Source organism: Camarhynchus parvulus, chromosome 14, assembly GCF_901933205.1.
Source record: "Camarhynchus parvulus chromosome 14, STF_HiC, whole genome shotgun sequence".
Lineage (NCBI taxonomy): Eukaryota > Metazoa > Chordata > Aves > Passeriformes > Thraupidae > Camarhynchus > Camarhynchus parvulus.
The window spans coordinates 1,088,653-1,111,550 of NC_044584.1; the positions used below are offsets into that span (position 1 = coordinate 1,088,653).

At 53.5% G+C, this 22,898-nt stretch overlaps 1 protein-coding gene across 3 annotated transcripts; it reads left to right on the forward strand.

The window, feature by feature from the left end:
• The first annotated feature begins 1,963 nt into the window (after positions 1-1,963).
• CDIP1 (cell death inducing p53 target 1) lies at positions 1,964-22,544 on the forward strand. 3 transcript variants are annotated; one of them, XM_030958048.1, is made up of 6 exons: positions 1,964-2,022; positions 18,992-19,090; positions 19,657-19,754; positions 20,412-20,558; positions 20,830-21,094; positions 21,326-22,544. In XM_030958048.1, the coding sequence occupies exons 3-6, from the start codon at positions 19,670-19,672 to the stop codon at positions 21,435-21,437; spliced, it is 609 nt and encodes a 202-aa protein (XP_030813908.1). In that variant the 5' UTR covers positions 1,964-2,022; positions 18,992-19,090; positions 19,657-19,669; the 3' UTR covers positions 21,438-22,544. The 3 variants fall into 3 exon arrangements, with proteins under 3 accessions (XP_030813908.1, XP_030813909.1, XP_030813910.1); XM_030958049.1 differs by lacking the exon at positions 1,964-2,022 and adding an exon at positions 13,569-13,817; XM_030958050.1 differs by lacking the exon at positions 1,964-2,022 and adding an exon at positions 17,787-17,810.
• Positions 22,545-22,898: the final 354 nt, after the last annotated feature.

Genomic DNA, 22,898 nt, shown 5'->3' on the forward strand with positions numbered 1-22,898 from the left:
TGAGACAGGTCCACTGTGACCAGGAGAGAAATCAGCCCTTCCACCCTGCTCCAGGAGGGGAGAGCCTGGGCAGCCCCTGGGATGGGGCAGGAAACTCCAAACCTTGACACCACCCCCAGTGCCATCCCATCCCCAGCCCTGTGGGTCTCCCAGGACATCAACATTTTAGAGGGTAAAATCCTGCACTGCAGGAGGGACAAGGGCAGTGGAGGTGGCCAGGACACTGGGATACCAGGGGTGGGTGGCTGCTCCAGTGTTTCTGAGGGTGACATGGACCCAGGCAGCTCACTGCAGCCTTTTAGGAGGCTTCAGTGCATCTTCCATAAGGATTTGTGTAAGATTGCCAGCCCAGTCACCCCATGCACCTGTGCCATCCATCCAGGTCTCTGGGGAGCCCAACCTCTCTGCAAAGAGCTCTCCAGTAACTGGCCCAGCTCTGCTGCATGCATCTCCTGGAAATTTGTTGCAGCTGGGAGCCCTCAGCAGTGGTTCTCAGGGAGCAGAGAGTGGTGCTCATCTGCAGCATGTCTGTGACCTGAGGAACATGGGTTTGACTGCTGGTACCAGGTCCCCACAGGGATGGGGACATGAAAAGAAGGGAAGCTAAGAAGTGTGTGGAGAAGACCAGGGCTTGGGGATGTTTCTCTGGGACCCACAGCACCAGCCACATCCAGTGGTGCCCATGGAGTTCCCCCAAACTGAAGTGAAAGGTTTCCAAAGGGGAGAAATGTCTCAGCTTCAGCTTTGTCACGCTGGCAAAATTCTGTTGCCTTTGCTCTGTGGTTGTGCTCAAAGCCAAGGTCACAACATGTGAGGTGGGACTGGCCTGAGGCTGCCAGGTCTCACAAGGGATCAAGTGCTAAAATTGCTGCAGGCCAGCCCCGTGCTGCCTGTGGAGAAGACAGGAGGGCCCAAGGCCACCACAATACGTTCTTGTGCTGTAAGGTGTGAGCAAGGCAGATATTTCTGATCTTAGGTACAGCATCTCCCACTCAGAGTCTAAACTTTAACCTGGTGCTGTGGCAATGTCTCCCACTAGATTGTGCCTTGACATGGGGACAGCCTGCCTGTCGTGCTGTCACCTGCAGCTCGGCCACTCACTACAACACAGGCAGGAGAGAAGAGGAGCCTGCAGGGCACACGGCTGTTCCTGCCTGGGGAGTGGGAGCTGTGTGCTCCAGCCCTGAGCGACCCCAGGCAGAGCTGCCAGGGTAGGATGGGACCCAGCACACCTAAATCTCAGAGCAAGTATCTCTGGAGCCCTAGGGGCAGGTGAGAAGTGACTGAAAACACCTGTGGCTGTGTTAGAATACTGTTCTTTTAACTGGTCCCTGCAGTGCAGCTAAGACCACTGGAGCCAAAGGTGCCTTTGTGGTTCCACAGGCTCCCTGGTCCTGGGGCAGCCAGAATCCACGGCATGGGCATGTCACTGTGTGGGGCAGGACATCGGCCAGAGCAGGGCATCCTGTGGGGCATGAACTGGGACACCAGGCAGGGAAAGCACCACGTGCAGGGATGAGATGGTGCCAGGGAGACCTCAGAGCTCCTTCCAGGACCTAAAGGGACTCCAAAAGAGCTGGAGAGGGACTGGGTATAAGGGCATGGAGTGACAGAACAAGGGGGAATGGCTTCGAACTGCAAGAGGGGAAATTAAGGTTAGATACATAGAAGAAACTCTTCTCTGTGAGGGTGGGCAGGCCCTGGCACAGGGTGCCCAGAGAAGCTGTGGATCCCTGGCAGTGCCCAAGGCCAGGCTGGACAGGGCTTGGAGCAGCCTGGTCTGGTGGCAGGTGTCCCTGCCATGGCAGGGGGTGGAACGGGATGATCTTTACAATCCCTTCCGGCACAAACCGCGCTGTGATTCCCTGAGCCGCGGCTCCCCGGAGCTGCCCAGCGCAGCAGGCCCGGCCCGGCCCCCGGCTGGCCCAGCGCGGCCCAGGCCCGCCCCGCCGCGGCACCGCCCGCCCCGTCCGGCCCGCCCCGCCCGCCGCCGCCAGGTGCCGGAGCCGCCGCCGGGAGCCGGTAGGTGCCTGTGGGCGGTGGGGATCCGTGCGGGACCGGCGGGACCCGGGGGGATCCGGGGGGCTGCGGCGAGAAGGCGGCCCGGGCCCCCTCAGCCCCGGCCAGGCCGCGGCGGCCGCCCGGCAGCGGGGCCGGCTGGACACACCGGAGGGAGACACTGAGAAGCGGGGGTGACACCGAGCACCGGGGTGGGGGGACACCAGGCATGAGGGGATACCGAGAAGCGGAGGGGGGATACCGAGCACGGTACTGGGGGGACACTGAGCGCAGACGGGGACGCAGGCAGGAGGAGACCAGCACTACGCTCTTAGAAAGAAAAGGGATGGAAATCAAGCCCTGGATAACTCTGTGAGGGGGAAGCAGGCCGAGGGAAGGGCTCGATGCTCGGCCGTGGCTGCAGCGTTCGCTGCGGGGCCGGGGAGGTCCGGCTGGATGGGCCGTGGGCCCGGACAGCAGCGGGAGGCAGCCCTGGCCTCGCACGGGCCTTTATCGCTGACCAATGTCAGCTGCAATTCTAGCCGGGATTTTCAGCGGCAACCCCAGCACGGTAGTGTAAAATCTTACAGAGCTCCGGCTCTGTGCCCTCAGCACTGCCGGGAAGGGTTGGGACGGGAGGGCTGGGATGAAATTTAATCGGGTGGAAAGCGAGGTCGTGTACTTGGGAAAAGACTTCCCGGTGTAAGGCGAGCGCTGCTGCCCGGCCGAGGTCATGAGCTGAGAGCGGCGAGGGCTGCAGGGAGGGCACAGCTGAGAGAGGAGCAAATGTGATCCGGACAGATCCCGGGAGAGAGGAGCAAATGTGATCCGGACACATCTCGGGAGAGCAGGGAAGCAGGCCTAGGAACCGCTGTGTGTTTCCAGTTAGCCCTGCTCGGGAGAGACCAGCTCGCCCAGTGGTCAGGGATGATGAGCCCATTTTAGAAGAGCCAAAAGAAGCTGAGGTGTCTTGACAAGCAGGAAGAGAAATTATGATGGTGAGGATGATATTGGCAGTGTGAAATGAAGAGAGCTCCTTCAGTTAAGGCATAGTGTGGCACAGCAGCAAACACCAAGGAATAAGCATTAGTGGGAAGTTGTGGGGTTTTTGACCATTAGAATGGTGAGGTCTGGGTTCTCCCTCCCAAGGGAACTGGAAAGGCAGAGGGTAGCAGCTGTAAGGCAGTGTTTGGTTGCTTTAGGAAAAGCACAGGGGGTGGTGGTGGTTGCTGCTAAACAGAGGAATGAGGTTGGGATCCTGGGGAGAGCTCCAGGGCTGTGTACAGGAGTGGGAACATGCAGGCTGGGATGGACACTGCCATGCCAGTGTCCTCTGCATCCTCCACATGAGCCATGCCCAAGGTTAAACTTCTCCAGGTCCCTGCAAATGTAGGTTTGTGCCCCTTGGCCAGAGGAAAAGCTGCTCTGAGGTGGTCTCCTTGCACCAGTGAGAACTGGGGAGGGGACTGGCAGTTGTCACTTCTAGGCTGAGCCTAAAATATCAGGTGGTAGAGATGAGGTCAGGCACAATGGCTTTAAGCAGAAATGTTTTAAATTATAATTCTAGTGGGTTTGGGCTGAGTGTAGAACTCTGAGAAACTTTTTGTGAATATGCTCAAGAGCCTCCTGTTTGTTGCCTTCACTCAAAGTACTTTAAATGGGGCTTTAATTTCAGCAGGGACCCTGCTGATTATTTCAGTGTGTGACCAGAGTAGGCAGCAGGGAAAACTGCAGTGAGTATTACACAGACATAGCATGGTGTATAACCACAGTATGTAATTCATGTTCAGGAGCTACACAAACTCGTGTGGAAGCACAGGCTGCAAACTTCCCTCTCCCAGAGGCTTCTCTGTGTCAATGTTGTGGTGACATGATGTGCCCCAGGAAATGCCTGAAGTGTTCAGCCATGTACCTCTCTGTTCTCCTCAGGTGTTACGTGAGGAGCTAATTCCTGCTTGGAGGCAGGCAGGGGGTGACTTCACGGCTGTGACAAGGGCAGGGGGCTGGAGCAGTGTCCCCAGATGTCCCTGAGCAGTGCCAAGTGGAGCAAATGTGGTCAGTCCTGCCCAGCTGCCCTTCCAGGGGTGGTGGAGCCGTGGTGGCTGTGTGTGCTCAGGGGGGTGCTGGGAATGGGATGTGTGTGTTCCTGACACAGGTGTGACAGGGACAGGTCACACTGAGGGAGCTTCTCTGATTTCAGAACCCTTCCTAATAAGATGGAAGACCATGCTGAGCTTCTTGTGTTCCCTCAATGGGTCTTGCACCTCAAATGCAGTTCTGAAACTCGCTTCCTTGTGTTCCTGCTCTGCTCTGTGTCAGCTGCAGTTACCAAGGGAGGGAGAATGTCTCCCTCAGCCCCTGGTGTCGATTTAGGAGCATCTTTGTGAAGGTCACTTCCAAATCAGTTCTTTCTGTGCCTGGGAAGCCACAATGGGCACTGCTTTCCTTCTGGATGGAGCACAGGGGGCAGACACATCCTGGGAGCACAGCTAAGGGGCTCCTGTAGCTGAGGGATCCTCAGGCAGGGCCCAGAATAAAGCCTGTCCACAACATCTGTGTGTTTTGGGGGAGTTTGGGTCCTTGTCATGATGTTGGCACCTGCAGAACTGTTGCCACTGCCAGTCTTACTCACTAACACAGCCAAAGAAGGGATGGAAGTAATTTTATTAGGTAAAAGAATATATTTTTTCCCTTTCAGATGTGAATTTAGCAGATAAATGCATGTGTTTAAAGGATGGTGTTGATCTTCCAGTATAAGGATGGGTGGTTTTGGAAGGAAATACACAGACTTGTTAGTATCTGCCCTGATCCAAGACTTGTTTTCTGCTTGTGGGTAAAGAGAAGTATGAAATTCAAAGTTCTATGTCTGTTTGTGCTACATTGTAAGCCCTATATGTGATTTCGTATGATTGCTTTAATCAGGAGAGACTATGTTGGATTGAAAGAACCTAACTTTTTTTTAAATAGTGAATTTTGTGGGGTCTGCAGTGGAGCTGGTGCTTCACTCCTGCCACTATTAGCAGGGCTCTCTACCATGTGACAATTTTCCTGTACCTTTCCAGGAAAGGCTGGTGGCTGCCAGGTGAGCCAAAGAGGCAATAAATAGCATTTGCATAATAAGGAGATTAAAATAATGACAAAGGCAGCAGGACTGAATATAGCTGAGCTTCTGGACAGCTGTGCCAGCTTCTCAGAAGGTGTTCTCCCAGAGAGGGCTGTGCAAAGGTGCTGAGCACAGGGTGGGCAGGAGAGCCAGGAAACAGCAAATAGATGCTGATATGCCTGGTGGCTCTTAGCAGCAGTCAGTAATGTCCCAAAAGGACTTGGATTGTGCTCTACTCTTCCCTTTTCCCTGATACAAGAACAGGAATGGTTTGTAGTGGGAACTTTAGTAGTTCTACAGGACACTGGAGGTTTTTGGTTGGTTTTGCTTCCAGGACCTGATTTTGCAGCTCTTATGCAGGCCAAGGACTCCAGCCTGGAGCCAATCAACTCTCCTGAAGGTTTCAGAGCAAGGCACCTGAGCACACAAGTGTGTAAACACAGAGCTCTGTGCACGCTTTTTCTTTCAGGAAACACACAATGAGCAACTTCTGCCTTGGGATGTGCTGTTCACTTGCTGTTTTCCTGCTGTTCCCAAGCAGCACTGGGTATCCATCTCACAGCTGGAGAGGAGCAGTGCCACTTGCATGAGCAGTGTCAGATCTTTACATGCTCTGCATAGGATCTGTCTCCTCCTCTGATCAAAGGGAATGCAATTGGAGCAGCTGCCATAGGAAACCACAATCAATTTTCTCACCAGAATAAAGTCTCTGAGGCAAGGGGAGCTCAGATTTTATTTCTGGCGTGGAACTCTCAGGGAGACTCTTGGCTGCTGTTACAGTTTTGCTTTGGGCCCCTTAGTTCTGAGCTTCATTGTGGCTTCAGTCTTAAATTTGTGTGTTTGTGGTGGTGAGAAACAGCTGTTTGAGAGCAGCCCTGTTCTGGTCATTGGTCTGGGGGGAGGATGGAGGCAGGAGCAAAGTGCTGCATGCTGCACATCCCCACGTGGGGCACTTCAGTGCAGCTGTCTTTAATCTGAGCTCTCTTAGCAGGCCTGCATTGAGGTAAGAAAATAAAAGAAATAGCCCCAAAAGGTGGCAATGGGATTAACATTTTAGGAACTGTGCAGAGCAGCTGCTGGCAGTGCACGTTTGACTTTGTACCACTTGGCATGATGGAACCTGAGATCATCAGAGAATGAAGAGCTAATCTGGGGCTTTCTGTGCAAATTAAGTAATATATTTCATTTTTACTGTGATTACTGTGCATTAGTAATAGTTCTATCCTTTGCCTCCTTTATACATAAGAAAATGGAATATTACCTGGTTCTCCTATAGATTTTAGTGATGTCTTATGAAGGCTGCCCTAGAACAGAGACTGGACAGAGTTACAGAATAAAGCAGGGATTTATTAGGAGACCTCCATGGATCCACCTTGGGCAGCACAAGAGCTCAGCCAGGGCTGCACCCAAGATGAACCCAAAATGGTCCCAAAATGCACAACCAGTCACGGGGTCTCTCACTTTTATCAGTTCTGCTCCATTTGCATATTGGAGTTAATTGTCCAATTACAGCTTTAGGTTATGTTTTTCTCTCTTCAGCCCACGTTGTTTGTGTTCTTGGGCCTGAGATTTGGATCATTTGTCCTTGGGTCCCCAGCTGGAGAAGGAATTGTTTTGTCTCCCTACTCTGTGAAGAGAGCTCACCATCCCCTAATGTGAAGCTCAGAAGTGCAACACTAAAGCAGTACAGAATCTGAAAAATATAAAAGCTAAAACCTGACACATGATTAGGAAAAAGCATTTGTGCTGAGGTGGGGGTCCCACTGCCCTGAACTGTCTCTCCTGTGTGTGTTCCTGAACCTTCTTTGATACCCAGTCTCTGCATTTAGAAGAAGAATCTTCCCTACCTTGCACTAACAGTCTGGCTCCCTATTAACAATTTTGGAAGATGTTCTTGGAAGAAGTATTCTGCTTTAAGCTTACACATGTACTGTTCCATCCTGCATTCTGTCTTACAGTCCTACATTCCATCACACCTTACTGTGATTCATGCACATCAGCCCATGCTGTAGCTGTGTTTCATCTTCCTTTGCTCCCTGCATCTTGCAGAGAAATGAATTTCACTCACAGTTTGAACCATGAGAGCCTGTTTGCTTTGGGACAGTTTCCTTGAGCTGTCATTCTGGAGTCTGTGTCAAGGTTGGCTCTATGTATGAAGGGCTTGTGGTTTTCCCAGCCATTCCCAGAGCTGGGAAGAGGTGAGCAGTTACACCTGGGCACAGGTGATCTGCCACAGCCTGGGGACAGCAGGCTTTGTCCTCTGGGGATCCATTCCCCACAGGCCGCAGCTCTGAGGGGCTTCCCACTTCCTACCTTTGCAACTTCAACCTGGCAGTACCCCACAGGGCAGAGAAAATGAATTCAAACGTATTTTCCTGATATGTTCTCAAGTACAGCTGTTTGCTTGAAAAGACAGATGTGGCAGCAACACACAACTTTCCCAGGCATTGTCCTGGGGAAGGCTGTGAGAAGATCAGAGAAAAGAATGAGAAACAATTCTTATCTTCACTTGCTGCACCTGTTGTTGTGAACATGTGGAATGTGTTATGGAGATTTGTTTACCAAACGGTGATTTTTTTTTAATTGGCCAGTGGTGATGGTGTTTGGGTTCAAGGACCAGTTGGGTCCACCTGTATCATGACTGTCTGGAAGGGTGATGGGTTTCTTAATAAGAATAGTAAAATAAAGTGATTGATCAGCCTTCTGAGAAGCATGGAGTCAATGTTAATTATTACCCCTTTGGGGATGCCATGTTACAACAGATAGACACCTCCCCTTCCCTGATTTGTGAGGGATCATCAAAGACTTTTATGAAAATTAAGCCCCTCATGGCTCAGAAATCTCTTCCTTGCAGAGCCCCACAGCTGGAGAGCAGGTGTAATCTCTCAGATGATGGGTGAGTGAACAAGATTACTGTCCTGGGGAGAATTATTGTACAATTGATTTGATATAGGTCACAGAACAAAGATTGTCGTGTGGGAGGAGTTTAGCTGGGGGCCAGACGGGCTGAGCTGAGGCTGGATGTGAGATGGGAGCGCTTGGCCTTGGCTCATCTGTTCACAGAGTTGTGGGAAGCCCATCCAAGTGTGTTTTACCTCGTGCCCTTCCACTGTGGGGAAGGGAAATGGCTGCTCACCCTCTGCTAATGGCATCCCTGAGATGGATGTGCTGTTCCAAAGGGAGAGCACTTGCCCAGCCTGTAAATCTTTTGGATGCTAGTGCTGCAGAGGAACAAACTCAGGGCACAAACTGGGAGCAATTTGCGTCCTGGCAGCCAGGGGCTGGTGCTGGGAAGCACCAGCAACTTTTCCTGGTACAACAATTTGCTTCCCACAAGCAGAGGGAGGGTCAGATGAATTTAATGGCAGTGCCATTTGTTTGCAGAGCTTTTGAGAATAAAGATTGACTAATATATTCTGGATTGACTTGCTCATATCTCCAAGACCCAGAACAGCTGCTGTCCCGTGGTTTTTCTCCTTCCTTTTGGGTTGGTTTGTTGTGGGTTGTTTCTTTTTTTTCCAAATGGCCATGACTCAGCCCTTCCCTGCTGCTCTCTGAGTTTCCTGGTTTCTGAATAGGCTATTCTTGGGACAGCAATTCCTGACAGATAGGAACAAGGCGAGTGTTGTGTTGTTTTCTTCTCTATTTCTTCTGTGGCCTGCATAAACGCTCTGCTTCCCTCTGATTTTTGCCTTTTTCCCTCATTACTGAATCCTCCTAAATTGTTGGATGTCATCTGGGGCACGTTTTTGCCCTTGGAGCAGAGGAGCCTCTCAGACATGACCCAGGCTTGCAGAGCAGCAGCTTTTCTTTCCCAGCAGGATGGTGGGGACAATCCTGAGCATGGAGGGTTAGACTGCTACAGCTCTGTCTATTGAAAAGCTTCAGTCTGCCTTGGTGTAGCCCCTCTGACTCCAAGGAGCTGTGCTTGGCTCTCCAGTGATCTCCTGGGCAAGGGGTTGATCCAGGTGAGGACCAGCACATGGAGCCACGTCCGTGGAGGGTCAGGTGGCTCAGCCTGTGTGTACTGTGACAACTGAAGGGAAAATACCACCTAGAATTTAAAAACAATGAAAAAAACCTTTCTGATGGCTTATTTATTGCCCTCCTGCAGATGGCAGAGGCTAGGAAGCTGAAGGATGCTCTCTCTGAAACACTTCATGGTGCAGTTACCCAGCCTTTTTAAACAAAAAGCTTTTGGATTTGTTCTGAAGTTTATTCCTCTGTAGTGTGGGCTGGGGAAAGTCACCTGCTGTGGCAGGGAGCACCCCCAGGCCAGGTGTGCTGGCTGCTGCTCTTGATGTGCAGTTATAAGTGAAGGAGTTGTCAAATACTGAACAACCTCTGCTGGGGTTTAGTTTTATGAAGAGCCCAGCTCTTTCTGTCAAGCCACAGTTGTATGTGAGGGAGAAGTAGCCTAAACTGTTGTATATTTGCCTTGAAAATACAGTTGGCTTTTTGAAAAACCAGAGGGAATCTAAGTTTTCTCAAAGCCTGTAGTTACCAAGAGAAAATTTCTCAGACTAGAGGGCTCCAAACACAGGGGCAGTGTTCTTCCTTAGCATCCCTCCACGTTTTTGGGTATGCTGTATTGTTGTTAAGCCAACCAAGAGAAAAGCTGCTCTGTGTGTGAGGAGGCTTTGAGAACATTCACTGCCAGATTAAATTAGCCTTTCTGAGAATAAATTAGTGGTTGTGATGCAGGCAGCCCCACTCTCTCCAGCTGTAAAATCTGTGCGTGCTGGTACCCGCAGCAGATAAATGATGTGTTCAGGGCTGTGCTGTTAACAGGAGATTAGATTTCTGGCTGGGGATGAATGAAAAGCAGCCTGTTAGATTTTATTGATTATTTCTTCAAATGAGAAGCATTTCCTTTTAAAGCATTTAATTTTAAAGCATTTTCTTTTAAAAGGAACCCATGGGATTCAGTGCAGCTCCATCTTGGGAGGAAATGAAGGACTAGAGCCAAAGCTGCAGCCCTGCTGCAGTGACTCCAAGCTGGGATGCTTTTGAGGTCCTCAGGGGTGCCAGTCACCCAGCTCATGGCAGGAGGGGAGCTGGATCCATGTGTTGGAGGGGAGGATAAAGCCTGGAATATGGAGCAGAGGAGTGCAGTGGCGATGGGATTTTGGCTGCTGCCCACTCTTCTGGGCTTGTGTTTTGAGCTGAGCACTGGATAAAAGGCTGCTGCTGGTGTGTGCATGCTGCCTTTTTCTAAGAGGCATTTTTGGTTTGTCTCCTAATTAACTAAATGCCTTTATTCTGCTTGGTGCTGTATCAGGAAGGGCTCACAGGAGGCTGGGCCTGTGCTGAAGGCTCAGCTTGTCCTTCCCACCTGCACTGCTGGGACCACTCAACTCCTCCAAAACCTTCAAGCAGGCTTTGAGCAAGAGGGGAATAGATTACCTTTCCTGGTGTTAAATACCAGCTCTTTCCCTGGGCCTGCTGCAGGTCTTCCACAGAGGTGTCATCTGGAGCATATTTGTGTTTTGGGAGCAGAGGTTTCCCCCAGAGTTCGTGGCTGCCACAGGGGGTGTTAATTTAGCCTTTCACACTCTCCTTGCCGTGATTCAGGATGGTTTAGCCTGGTGGGAGCTCAGTTTGGAGCTGCCTGCTGAGCTGCTCTGATGGAGAGAAAACAGTTCCCAGCCGGTTTAGTGTCGTAACTGTGGCAGCTGCTCTGCCTTCCTCAGGCTCAGGAGAGGATTTGAGCCGCTGAGCTGTTTACCTGCCCTGAGGGCATCCTGCTATTATGGGCTTGAATCTCCCCTGTCCCATCCTGTGCTGGGGGAGCAGTGACCCTGCCTCAGGACTGCTCCAAACCCCTGACCAGAGATGGAGCAGCAAGGCACTGAGGTGTTCTGAGACAGAGAAAGGCTTGGAAGAGCCCAGAGCAGGGACCTCAGGAGGGGTGTGAGGGCTGTTCTGTCTGTTAGGGCTGCTTGGAGTCCAGCTCTGTCCTACATTTTCAGTAGGAGCTTTGGGGAAGGGGTTATGAAGGAGTTGGCAGGTACTGGTGCTGCAAATTGAAACCACAGTCATGGAGGAGTGAAAATTACTTTACTGGACTAGCCAGGTCAGGTGGGAACTGGAGGAAGAATTGGGGATGGCAGGAGTTCTGTGTCACCTGGGGGTGCGCAGCACTGGGCACACTCAGTGGCTTTTGATTAATCCAAGGGTTTTCCCCTCTGGGGCATTGTCATCCATCTTTGAGCTGGGCTTGGGAGCAGGGCAGTGCCAGGTGCCCACCTCCTGTCCAAGTGCCAGGGCACAATCCAGCCCCATGCTGGTGGCCCTGGACAGCTCTAGGAGAGGTCCCAGTCTGAACTGGGAAGTTCTGTGGGAGCAAGGAAGTGAGTGTGGTAACAGGAACGGCCTCAGCATGGAAGAGTTCCTCCAGTGCACATCTTGGGATGTGTGTGGGTGCTCCTTGCTGGGACTCAGGAGACATCTCAGACCTCACACACACGATCCTGCTGAACCCCAAACCCCTCTCCTTTGCAAAGAGTGAGCCTTGGCCTTACATAAAACCGAGTGGCACAGAGCTCTTCACACTAGTCCTCAGAAAAAGTGCAAGGTGACATTGTACCAGTTAAATCTGAGTGTCAGCAGCTTCTCTGGCACCGAGGCAGGGGGATCTGTGAGCATGGAAATGCTCCTGCTGGAGACTGGAGCAGTGCTACAGTGACTGCTGCTCTCCTCGGGTGAGGAAACATCAGTGCCTGGCAAATGTTCTGTACAGCGCTTGAGAATGGGTCTGGAATCACCACCAATGTATTCAGAATTATTTCATTGTGTTGCAAAATCTGCAAGGGAATTCTGAATACGCTCTTGGGCTCTGATTAATTCTGAAACTGAAATGCAAAACTGCTGATCAGCTCTGATTCTAATTTCCTCCTCCCTTGGAGCTCTCTGTGTCATTTAATGGACGTCACACATGTACTCAGTCTGATTCAGCAGTGATGTAGCTGTGCTATTTGACTTTCTCTCAAAAAATTCTGTAGAAGGAGGGAGAAATGAAAGAGTGAGTGTTTAAAGAAATAAATTATTTTTAATTTGATGTTGGAAAGGGAATCTATAAAACCATGGGGTTTGCTGTGAGACATAGTGAGTACTCATTGTATATTCACCTTCTCCCAGATGGGAGGCAGCAGATGCTTTTCTGTGTAGGCAACTGAAGAGCAATACTTGGTGCCTGGGAATGACCTGGGGTGCTCCGTGGAGAACCTCCAGGCTGCCCAGTCTCCAAACCATGAGTGCTGGGAGTGGGAGGGACTGACAGTTCTGCCTTTGATCCCTTCCTAACTCATCCTTAAGCCTCTGTTCTGGGCTGCTGTCAGAGGTGAGCTCGGATCTGTGACTGCTTAAGAGCTGTGGATCCTCTCCCGACCTCCTGAGGCTTCTGCTTGCTGTTAAGCTTCTTGAGCTGGGGTATTTTTGTTTGCTTGTTTAAATGAACAGCTATTCTTGTGGCACAGTTGTGTTTCATGCTACATTAAAACACACTGCCGGAGTAGATGTTGGGTTTAGTTGCTTGAGATTCTGGCAGGTAGTGTTATCACCATTATTAACAGATATCAAAGGGATGATGTAATGCAGGATGTATCCTCTCAGGGGGGAAATTAAGTAGATACAGAGGACTGGAGGCAACAGCTGCTGCTATCAGTGGATGCTTTCCCATGGATGTTATCAAGTGTTAGCTTGGATTCTTTGTGAACTGCCGTGAAAGTCTCATGGAAAAGCTCTCTGCTTCCCCAGGGATTTGGCTCGCAGCACCCTCCTTTTCTCATCTCTCTGGAGCACACTGGTAGGATGCAGAAGAGCTCAGCTTTATCTTTAATGTTGCTTTAATCACATCCATGAGCACACCTGGTGTTTTGCAGCCTGTCTTCTCCCATGCAGCCAGGAACCTGCTGGAAGGGTCTGAGCTGGGAGCACCTCCTGAGTGAGCCAGGGCCAGCCTGGGGGGCTGCAGTGTGCTCCCTGCTTGCCCCATGCTCACAAAACTGGCTTTTGGCAGCCAAATTCAGCTGCCCTGGTGCAGAGTACTCTGTCTACACCTCAGCTTTCCCCCAGGAAGGGCTGGGGTCCAGTTTTGAAGTGTGGGGTTGTGACCCCTCCTCCCTTGCAGCCCCTCCTGGATGGCACCGTGAGCTTTTGCCAGCACGTGATGCTTCCCACAGCCCTGTGCCACATCCTGGGAGCCAACAGCCGACAGAACGAGCCGCCCCACTTTGTTCTTTTCATTTTGCCTGGTTTTTCTTTAAATATTCAGGTTAAGCAGGTCCTGGCAAGGCTGTTTGTGCAGCCCCGGTGTGAAGAGCCAAGAGCGCTTGGTCAGCCCATGCGGAGGCAGCAGCACTGGAGAGAATCCCAGAGGCGGCAGCAGGTCCTGCAGGCGCTCCTCCCGCACTTAACCCTTTGTGGGAGCTGCAGATGAAGCCTCCTTGTTTGAAGCAGGGAGGATTTTGTGTCTGGTTTTCCTGATATCCGTGAGGAGGAGCTGCTGGATGTGGTAATTTGAATCTCTGGCCAAGGACAGCTGAGCTGGGGCTGCGCTGTGGAGATTATCTGATTGTGCTTCGGATTTAATGCCCTGAGAAATCTTGCTTTGGATACAGCACCTGGCTGGCAGCAAGGATCCTGCTCTGAGGTGATTTGTCTGCTGGGTGATGGTGGCACACAGAAGGTCAAAGGATTCGTGCAAGGTCCCCAGGTAAACAACTGCAATGGGGAAGCTCCTCCGGAGATCCATGCACTGGAGAGCAGAGCAGGGAGCTTTGGCTGTCTGATATACCTGTTTCAAATGATGAAAAACCTTCTTCTCCAGCATTCCTTTGTTTTAAAGGAGAGCTGCTGGCCTGCCTTGCCAGCTGAGCTTTCTGTGCCTGCACGGAAGGAACAGCCTGACCCTCCTGGAAGAAGCAGTTTTCTGCAGCTGAAATCTTAGTGCAGAAGTGTGGAAGAAATCTGCTGTTCTGGGAGCAGCCTGGCTGTTCCTGAGCAGTGGGTTTGTGCTCCCTGGCAGTGACTTGGACTTGGGAAAACGCAGCTGAGTTGCTCAGAAGAAGAACAGACCTTTCCTTCAGTCCTTCACTTGGGTTTCTGTTTCCATCGGCGCCTTGCAGAGCGGTGCAGGCATGCGCCCCCTTGCTGCCTTGGCTGAGAGCAGGATGAGGAGTTGAGGAGGTGCTGCCACGGTTAGCAGTGGGTAAAGGAGCGGGTACATGGTCAAGGCTTGCCAGGACATCCTTCTCTCTGGAGGAGGCTGGAGCACTCTGTGCTTTATTCCTCCCCTCCTGGTTCTGGGGAGGTGATGTGCAGGCTGGGAGCAGCAAATACGCATGGGAGGAGGCAAAGCTGAGGGGGAGCTTTGCCTTGTTTGCATGGAAAACATCTTTTGGTTGTTCTGCATAAAAACCAGGCAGAAATAACCACTGATAGTGCTTGCTCAGCAGAGATTGATGCTGGCTTTCCTTTGGAGGTAAGAGCTGTCCGGTGGGATTGCACGTGGTGGGAGCTGAGCCACATCCCTGCACGCTGTGCCAGCGGGCACAGCACGGAGAGGGCAGAGCCTGGGACCTCTGGGCACAGCATGGGCAGAGGGCAACATCCCTGTGAGCTCTGGGCACAGCACAGGGAGAGAGCAACATCCCTGTGAGCTCTGAGCACAGCATGGGCAGAGCCTGGGACCTCTGGGCACAGCATGGGCAGAGGGCAGAGCCTGTGAGCTCTGGGCACAGCATGGGCAGAGCCTGTGAGCTCTGGGCACAGCATGGAGAGGGCAACATCCTCTGTTGAGCTCTAGGCACAGGTGTAACACAGGGAATGTGCAGCTCCAGGCTGGGTTTGGAGGTGCTGTTCAGAAATGCTATTGTGGAGGAGGGTGATTGGGATTGCCACAGTCAGGGTATGGCTCTGTCCCTCTCAGCACACCCTGCTCAGTTTTCCCTCCTTGCTGCCCCTAAAGCTCCTTTTGAACAGTAACAGACTTTGGCTCAAATGACATTTTGCCATCATCTGATTGACCTTTTGTGCCTTCCTAGTCTCAGTATTTCCCAGTTTCTGGAGCACGTAACCTGTGGCACACAGGTGTTTTTCCTGGGGCCAGGAAAACTGGGATGGTGTTGGGCACAATATTGTTCCTATTTCTAAAGCATTTCTAAATGTTGGGCTCGGTGAGGGCCCAACATCTTCAGGACTCTTGGCTTTTAAAGCTGTATTTCCAAAAGCCTGGAAGCTGCAATCTGGATTTCTTTGATGTGCAGTGAAGCTGAAAGTGCTTGTATATTTTCTCTTATTTATTCATTGAATTTTATTGTGGGTTTTTTTTTCCTTTTTCAAATATCAGAAGTTTTTTGTTATCATGGAGGAAGAAGCTCCAAAAATGTGCAGCAGCAACTTTTGAAGTGTCAATGTCACTGAATGTGGCTGAGCATGAACAAATGCTGCTTCCTGTCTCAGGGCTGGAGCCACTGCTCCCATGGAGGAAGCAAAGCTGAATTTCTGTGCATCTCAGTCACAAGTGCAGCAGCAGCAAGGACAGCACAGGCTGTTTCAGTGTGGGATGGATCTCAGAGCTGCTGTGAGGCTGACTCAGAGCTGCTGGGGCCAGCACTGCACCAGCAGGGCTCACACGTGAGCTGGACCTGCCAGCATCTGCTCTGCCCTTGCCAGGTTTGTCTCCTCCGAGGAGATTTCATCTGTGAGGAGGCAGCCTGAAGCACAAACAGCTGCTGCTGGGGAAGAATGGCATGAGCAGACTAAATCTGAATTATCTGTGTCCGTCCTCTTCATGGCATTATATGTTTTATGGTGTTAGGAGCTGTTCTGGTGGCACAATATTCCCTGGTCCTGCTGCACACCAGTTGTTTTTGGTGAGTGGTGCCCACCTTATTTGTCTGTTTGGAAAGCAGGTGGGATGTGCAGACCTTTCCATGTTTGAATCTCAAACTGTTTCTGCAGTGATGTAACAGAGGGAAATACAGCCAGCCTGGGATGCTGGACCCTGACACATCAGCTCCTGTCATCACTGCTGGAAGTTGCTTTGTATCAGTTTTGAACGTGTCAGTGATGGGAACCAGGGCTGTGGGGTGTTGATGAATGCCCTCTGGACAAGGGATGGAATGACAGGACACAGGGAATGGCTTCACCCTACCAGAGGGCAGGGATGGATGGGACATTGGGCAGGAATTGTTCCCTGTGAGGGTGGGCAGGCCCTGGCACAGGGTGCCCAGAGCAGCTGGGGCTGCCCCTGGATCCCTGGCAGTGCCCAAGGCCAGGTTGGATGGGGCTTGGAGTAGCCTGGGACAGTGGGAGGTGTCCCTGCCATGGCAGGATGGTGTAATGAGATGGACTCTAAGGTCCTTTCAAACCAAACCATTCTGGGATTCCACAATCCCTCATTAGCCAAGCTGGGGGCTGCTGGGCACAGGAAGGAGGTGGGTTATAAAGCTCTGTGTTCCCACAGGCAGGGTGGGTGCTGCCCCACGGTGCTTGGGCTGTGTGAGAAGCCTCAGACAGACCTCTCGGGGCTGAGAGCTACCTGTGATCTGAGCAGGGGACCTGGAAATCTGCTGCCATCTTGTCACCCCAAATCTGCCTGGAATGAGGCCAGGGAGCACAGAGCCAGGGGAGGACACACAGACTGGGGCCATGGCCAGGGTGGGCCAAGCCCTTTCTGTGTGAGGCTGTGATGGAGCTGTGCTGGCTCTGTCTGTCACACTGCTGTGCCCCAGCAGGTTAATGGGAATAGTTTTCATTTTCTTTAGCAAATATCAATTCCCTGGGGAACATGGGGGTCCTTTGCCTGTCCTCTGTGTTTAACTGACTGTGCTGATTCTGGTTCCATAGTGGATTTATCCTCTGTAGTTAGTTTGCAGAGGAAGCCAGTAAAAACTGTTCTTCCAGTTGAGAAGAGCTAATCTGCATTTCTAGCTGGAAATAGCATCTTCTCTCTCCATCCTGCTATGATAACCAGCTCCTTTTGAGTCTCAGGATCGTGCAGTGTGTCCTTGCTCCAAAGGACCTGCACAAGACATTGGTGATTCCATCAGATCTTGAACTTAAACCTGGTAATTTTGGATGGTCATTTTGGAATAGTGCAGGGCTGGCAATGGTGAGTGATGCTCTGGGGCAGCTCAGTGCCAGGGGGAGGCCCAGTGCCCCCTGGTATCCCTTGGAGTTCTCTGTCAGAAATGGGCTGAGCTTTGTGCTGCTCACATTAAGATGAAAGAAAGCACAGGAGAGAAACAGCTTCTAAGAGGCTTAAAAGCAACAGGCTTTATTTTCCTCCTGGGAAGGGCACACAGCCAACATCTTGCTCTTTACAGATCTCTCTTAATAAGCAGAATATTGCATTAAGAGCAACTGAGGCTGCCAAGTATGAGCAGAAGGGCCCTGCATCCCTCAGCTTTCCTCATCCCAGGGCATGTGTGGCTCTGGGAGCCAGGGCTGGCTCCCTCCTGGGCAGGGTGGCAGCGTTCATGGCTCACCCTGGGGCTGTTGCTTCATCTCATGGGTGCTGATGGAGTGGCTGGTGAGGCCTCCTCCCCTCCTGCCTTCTCCTGCCAGCTGCTTCGATGGGGGGAGTGAGGCTGGGGGGTGTTGAAAGATTATTATGGGAAAGCAGCATGTGAGTGGGAATGGGAGGAGATCTGTTGTGGGCACAGTTGGCTGTGAGGGAAGGAAAGCTCCCTGGTGTCCCCAGGTAAGGACTCTGGGGTGCTCTGGTTGGGCTGGGCTCATCCAGAACCCCTGCAGGCATGGGCACAGGAAGGTCTGAGGCTCCTGGATGTGCAGGGCTGGTTGCTTTGAGAAGAATAAATCCTCCTTTTCTTCACATCCCCACTGAGCTAAAAGGAGCACGGCCCAGTTTGAGCTTTGTAGGTCACTGAAGGAGAAGGCAGGCTCTGCAGTGTGCCTGGAAATGCTCTGTGCCATGGCAACTCTGCTTGCCTGGGCTCTTAAGGAAGAAACTGGAGTGAGAAGCAGGAGAAGATGACCCCCAGCTGCCCTGCTGTTACTCTTTGAAGCCGTCTGGCTTCAACTTCAGGGGGAGAAATTCTAGTCAGGAAATCTGGACATCCTGGGGGAGACATCTGAGAAATCTGGACATTCCTGGAGTCAGGAATCTGCTCAGCTCCTGGGGGGATCAGTGAGCAGCAACAGGTCAGGTGCTCCTCCAGGGACTGGTTCAATTTCCTGCTGCCTTGCAGGAGGCTGCTGGGTGGCAGGGAGGGCGAACTAGGAAAAAAGGAGTAGAATGAAGCAAAGCCATGCAGCTGAGGGAGGGATGGATCTTCCTGCCTTGCTTGCCAAGTCTGTGGCTCTGCTTGGACCTGGCAGCTGCAGGTGGAGGTGGCTGAGCCCCAGGGGCACCTCTGTGGGCACAGCTGCAATGCAGGGCTGGGGCAGCACTGGCTGCCTGTGCAGGCTGTGCCATGCTGGGCAGGTTGGCAGGCTCTGGGCTGGCTGCCCAGCACGGGGCTCTGGTGCCAGCAAATGGGACAAGCAGAGTCACATTTGCTCCTGGCCCATTGGGTGCAGGATGGAGCTCCCAGCACTGCTCCCTGGGCTCTGACAGCAATGTCACCCTGTCCCAAGCACTGAGTGAGCAGCCTCTCACTTGTATTTCCCAATTTAGTCACATCCTACCAGCTATAACTGAGCCACTGGAAATGGGGAAATCAGGTTCCTGGATGTTGTTGCACTTCCTTGGATCTCAGAGTGTGTCAGTGGGGCTTTGCCACATGCCAGGGACACAGAGCCTCATCCCTGCCACTGAGGGGGCACAGGGGGAGAGAAGGGGTTTGCTGTGGCAGGCAGGACAATGCTGCAGCTGTGCCTCCTCTCCATCTCTGTAATTCACTTGTGATTCCTTTGATACAGACCCAGTGGAAGAAGTCACCTTCCAAACTGCACTGCTCAGAGGAGCTGCTTCTCTCAGCTGTCCAGGCCTCTGAGCTGTTGCTACAGGGAAGAGGACAGGTAAATTCCATCCCATGTAAACAGCTCCAGCTGTTAAATATGGTCTTGCCTTAACTCACTGGGTTTGTTGAGAGATTTATTTAGAAATGCTCTGTGGGTTTGCACCCTCTGTCCCGGAGTTTTTGCTTCAGGCTCAGGGCAGGGGTCCTGCCATCCCTCAGGGCACAGCATTGTGTCACTGAGGGTGGAGGTTTGGGGCTGAGGGCAGCTCCTCCCCACCTTTGGCACCCCAGTGATGCAGCCAAATCTTGGCACAGCACATTCCAGCACTGCCCTGGAGTGTGGCCACACAGCCCAGAGCTGCCCTCATGAGCTGCTGTGCACCAGGGGGGCTTTGCATGGAGCTGGCAGGAAGATTTTACACCTTGGAGTTGCTGCCTGCTCAGAGCCTGTGCAGCTTTGGGGCCATAGCCCTGGTTCTGCCTGGGGGGGAGCTGAGGCTGGCACAGTGGTGGCACCAGCCCTGGCCCCTCTGTTACCTGTCACCTCCATCCCCAGCACCACAGCAGCTCCCTGTGCCTGTGGCACCAAGGGCTGCTGTCACCTGAAGGTTTCTGTCCCTGCAGGGCTGCCTGAGCCATGTCCAACGATCCCCCCCCTCCCTACCCGGGGGGCCCCTCGGCGCCGCTGATAGAGGAGAAGCACGGCCCCCCCTCGGCACCAGGTATGGGGGGTGACATAGGAGCCAGCAGTGCGGGTGCCCTGGGACTGCCTGGCTCCCTCTGTCCCCATGTCACCCTTGGAGGAGGCAGGAGGGCTCCTGGGGGCAGTGACCCAGCTCAAAGCCTGGCACTGCTCCCTGCTGTGGGGTGAATTTGGGTTTCTTGTGGCCCAGAGGAGTGTGACAGTGTTCACAGGGGTCTGAGGAAGAGGGAGGAGATGAGGATCTGACTCCATGTTTCAGAAGGCTTGATTCATTTTTTATTATATATATTACATTAAAACTATACTAAAAGAATAGAAGAAAGGATTTCATCAGAAGGCTAGCTAAGAATAGAAAAAGAAGGAATGATAACAAAAGCTTTGGTCTTGGACAGAGTCCGAGCCAGCTGACTGTGATTGGCCATTACTTAGAGACAACCACATGAGACCAATCACAGATGCACCTGTTGCATTCCACAGCAGCAGATAATCATTGTTTACATTTTGTTCCTGAGGCCTCTCAGCTTCTCAGGACAAAAAATCCTAAGGAAAGGATTTTTCATAAAACGTGTCTGTGGGAGAGGAGGATGTGGCTTAAGGGGTTGTCCCCCCCACCTCTTGCCTCCCTTCCCTGCCTCTGTTCCCTGCCTCCCTGGCTGCTGACTGTGTTTCCTTTCAGAGGGTGTCACCCCAGTGGTGGGACAGCCCCAGGGGGTTCCTATCCCCCCTCCTGAGTTCGGACCCCCCCCATATGAGCCTCCCTCCCAGCCGGGGTTCATACCCCCCCACATGCCCACGGATGGCTCTGGGCCCTATGTGCCACCAGGTGAGTCCTGCAGGGGGTTGGGGACAGGGGGTGGGGATTGGCAGCAGCAGCAGCCCGTGTTTCCTGGTGCCCTGGGGGGACACAAGAGGGGCTTGGGGCTGCCATTTGGAGCTTGCAGCGAGGCTCCTTGGGATGGGCTGGGGGCACAGTGCCTGTGGCAGGGCTGTACTCAAAGGGTGGGGTAGCAGCAGGGTGGGGGCCTCCCCAATAAGGACCTGAGCTCTCCTGCCATGTCCAGAGGTGCTCACTTGTTTGTGTTTCTCATTCACAGCAGGATACTACCCACCCCCAGGCCCTCATCCCCCCATGGGCTACTACCCTGCCCCAGGCCCCTACCCCTCTCCTGGTGGCCACACGGCCACAGTGCTGGTCCCGCCGGGAGCTGCCACCACAGTCACGGTGCTGCAGGGAGAGATCTTCCAGGGTGCCCCTGTGCAGACCGTGTGTCCCCACTGCCAGCAAGCCATCACCACCAAGATCTCCTACGAGATTGGGCTCATGAGCTTCCTTCTGGGCTTCTTCTGCTGCTTTGTGGGGTAGGTGCTGCAAGCAGAGCTGGGGCCTCGTGCTGGGTGCTCAGCTTGGTGCTGGGTACCCCCAGTGCTGGTGGCCTTGGCTGAGCTGTTGGGCACGGTGGGGACCTTGGCACAGGGGTGGCACTGGAGCAGCAGAGGGCTCCCGGGGTGACAGCCCCTCCAATTACATCTCTTGCCTCTGTGCCCAGGGGCTGCCCCAGCTCAGCATCTCTGCCTCTCCCTGTGCTCCAGGTGTGATCTCTGCTGCTGCCTGATCCCCTGCCTGTTCGATGACTTCAAGGACGTGACACACACGTGTCCCAACTGCAAGGCCTACATCTACACGTACAAGCGCATGTGCTAACGGCACCCGGGAGCCTCTGGAACGCCGCCGGCCCCGCCCCGCTGCCGTCCGTCCGTCCGTCTGTCCCCGCGTGTGCATCGCCCCTCCCCTCGCTTCCCGCCGGTGGTGTGTATGTGTTATCCCCGGCTCCTCCCGCAGAGCTGCCACCACTGCCCCCAGCTCTGCTCCTCACTGGGAATAGTTGGATTGGTGACACGGGGGAGGTGGGCCCGGGCCCCAGGCGCTGTGCGGGAGCTGCCCTGCAGTGCACAGGAGTGGGGGGCACCGCTCTGCACGCCGTCAGGCTCCAGCTGTGAGCGAGGCCCCTCTCACCTGGAGCAGCAGCTGCTGGAGGTGCCCACCCCAGTCCCACAGTGTAGAGGGTGCCTGGCTGCAGGATGGGCTGGGATGGGAGCCCCGGAGGGGACCCAAGCAGCCCATGGTGCCCTCAGGGGATGCAGCACAGCCTTTGTGGCACTTCCAGGAAGGGGCTCAGTGACGAGGGCGCAGGGCAGTGCCACACACCAGGTCTCCGTGTGGTTCAAAGCCCCTGCCCGAGGGGAGGCAGAGCTGCCTCTAAGCACAGAGAGGGGCCCGGCAGCAGCACCGCACCCTTATCAGCACCTCCGTCCTGCCCGGCGGCCGCTCCAGCTGCATGCGCCTCCTCCTCCTCCCAGCCCCGCCCGGCTCCGGGGGCAGGGACAGCCCCCGGCAACCCGAGCGCCAAAGCACACCCGGAATGTCCCGGCTGCCCGGCATGTAGAGTAGAGGAGTTTGTAACCAGGCTGCAGCTCCAGAGCCGCCCTGGGCCCGGCAGGGTCTGCAGGGTCTCGTTGCATGTGGTGTAGGGGGTATTTTAGCTCACTCACCTGAGGCAGAAGGAAGGGGCAAGCAGGCAGCGACAGGAGCTGCCAGCAGCGCTCCCACAGCAGGGGTGAGAGGGGCTGGGAGCCGAGTTCAGCCTCTCGGGGCTGCTCCTCCCTCCCCTGCAGCTCCCAGAGCAAAGTGGGGGGGTCTCTCAGTACACAGGTCTGCAAACACAGCCTGGCCTGCACAGGCAGCTGCTGTTTGCTCAGGGGTGGAACTGTGGCACTAGTCAGTGTTTTTATGTAAATAAATAACAGACCCTGAACTCGTGTGCATCTTTTCTTCTCTCCTGCTCAAAATTTACAGCAGCTCTGCTGCAGGGGAGCTGAGGATGAGAGCAGGGTGGGGGTACAGTGGTACCAAGCACAGGAGGAAGAGCAGCAGCTCTACCCTACCAGGAACCCCCTCAACACAGGAGAGCCCCAAGCCCTGACAGCAGCTGGCTGTTCCTCAGCAGGGCAGTGAGCCTCCCACATGGAAACCCCAGGGGAAATAACAGGGACAGAGGGGTGCCAGGGCAGGAGTTTCTCAGGGACTGCATGAGTCAGAGACAAGTGTAACAGTGTGGGATGGCCTTCCCTTTCTCCCCCTTAGCCCCCTCCCCAGCCTCCCCAT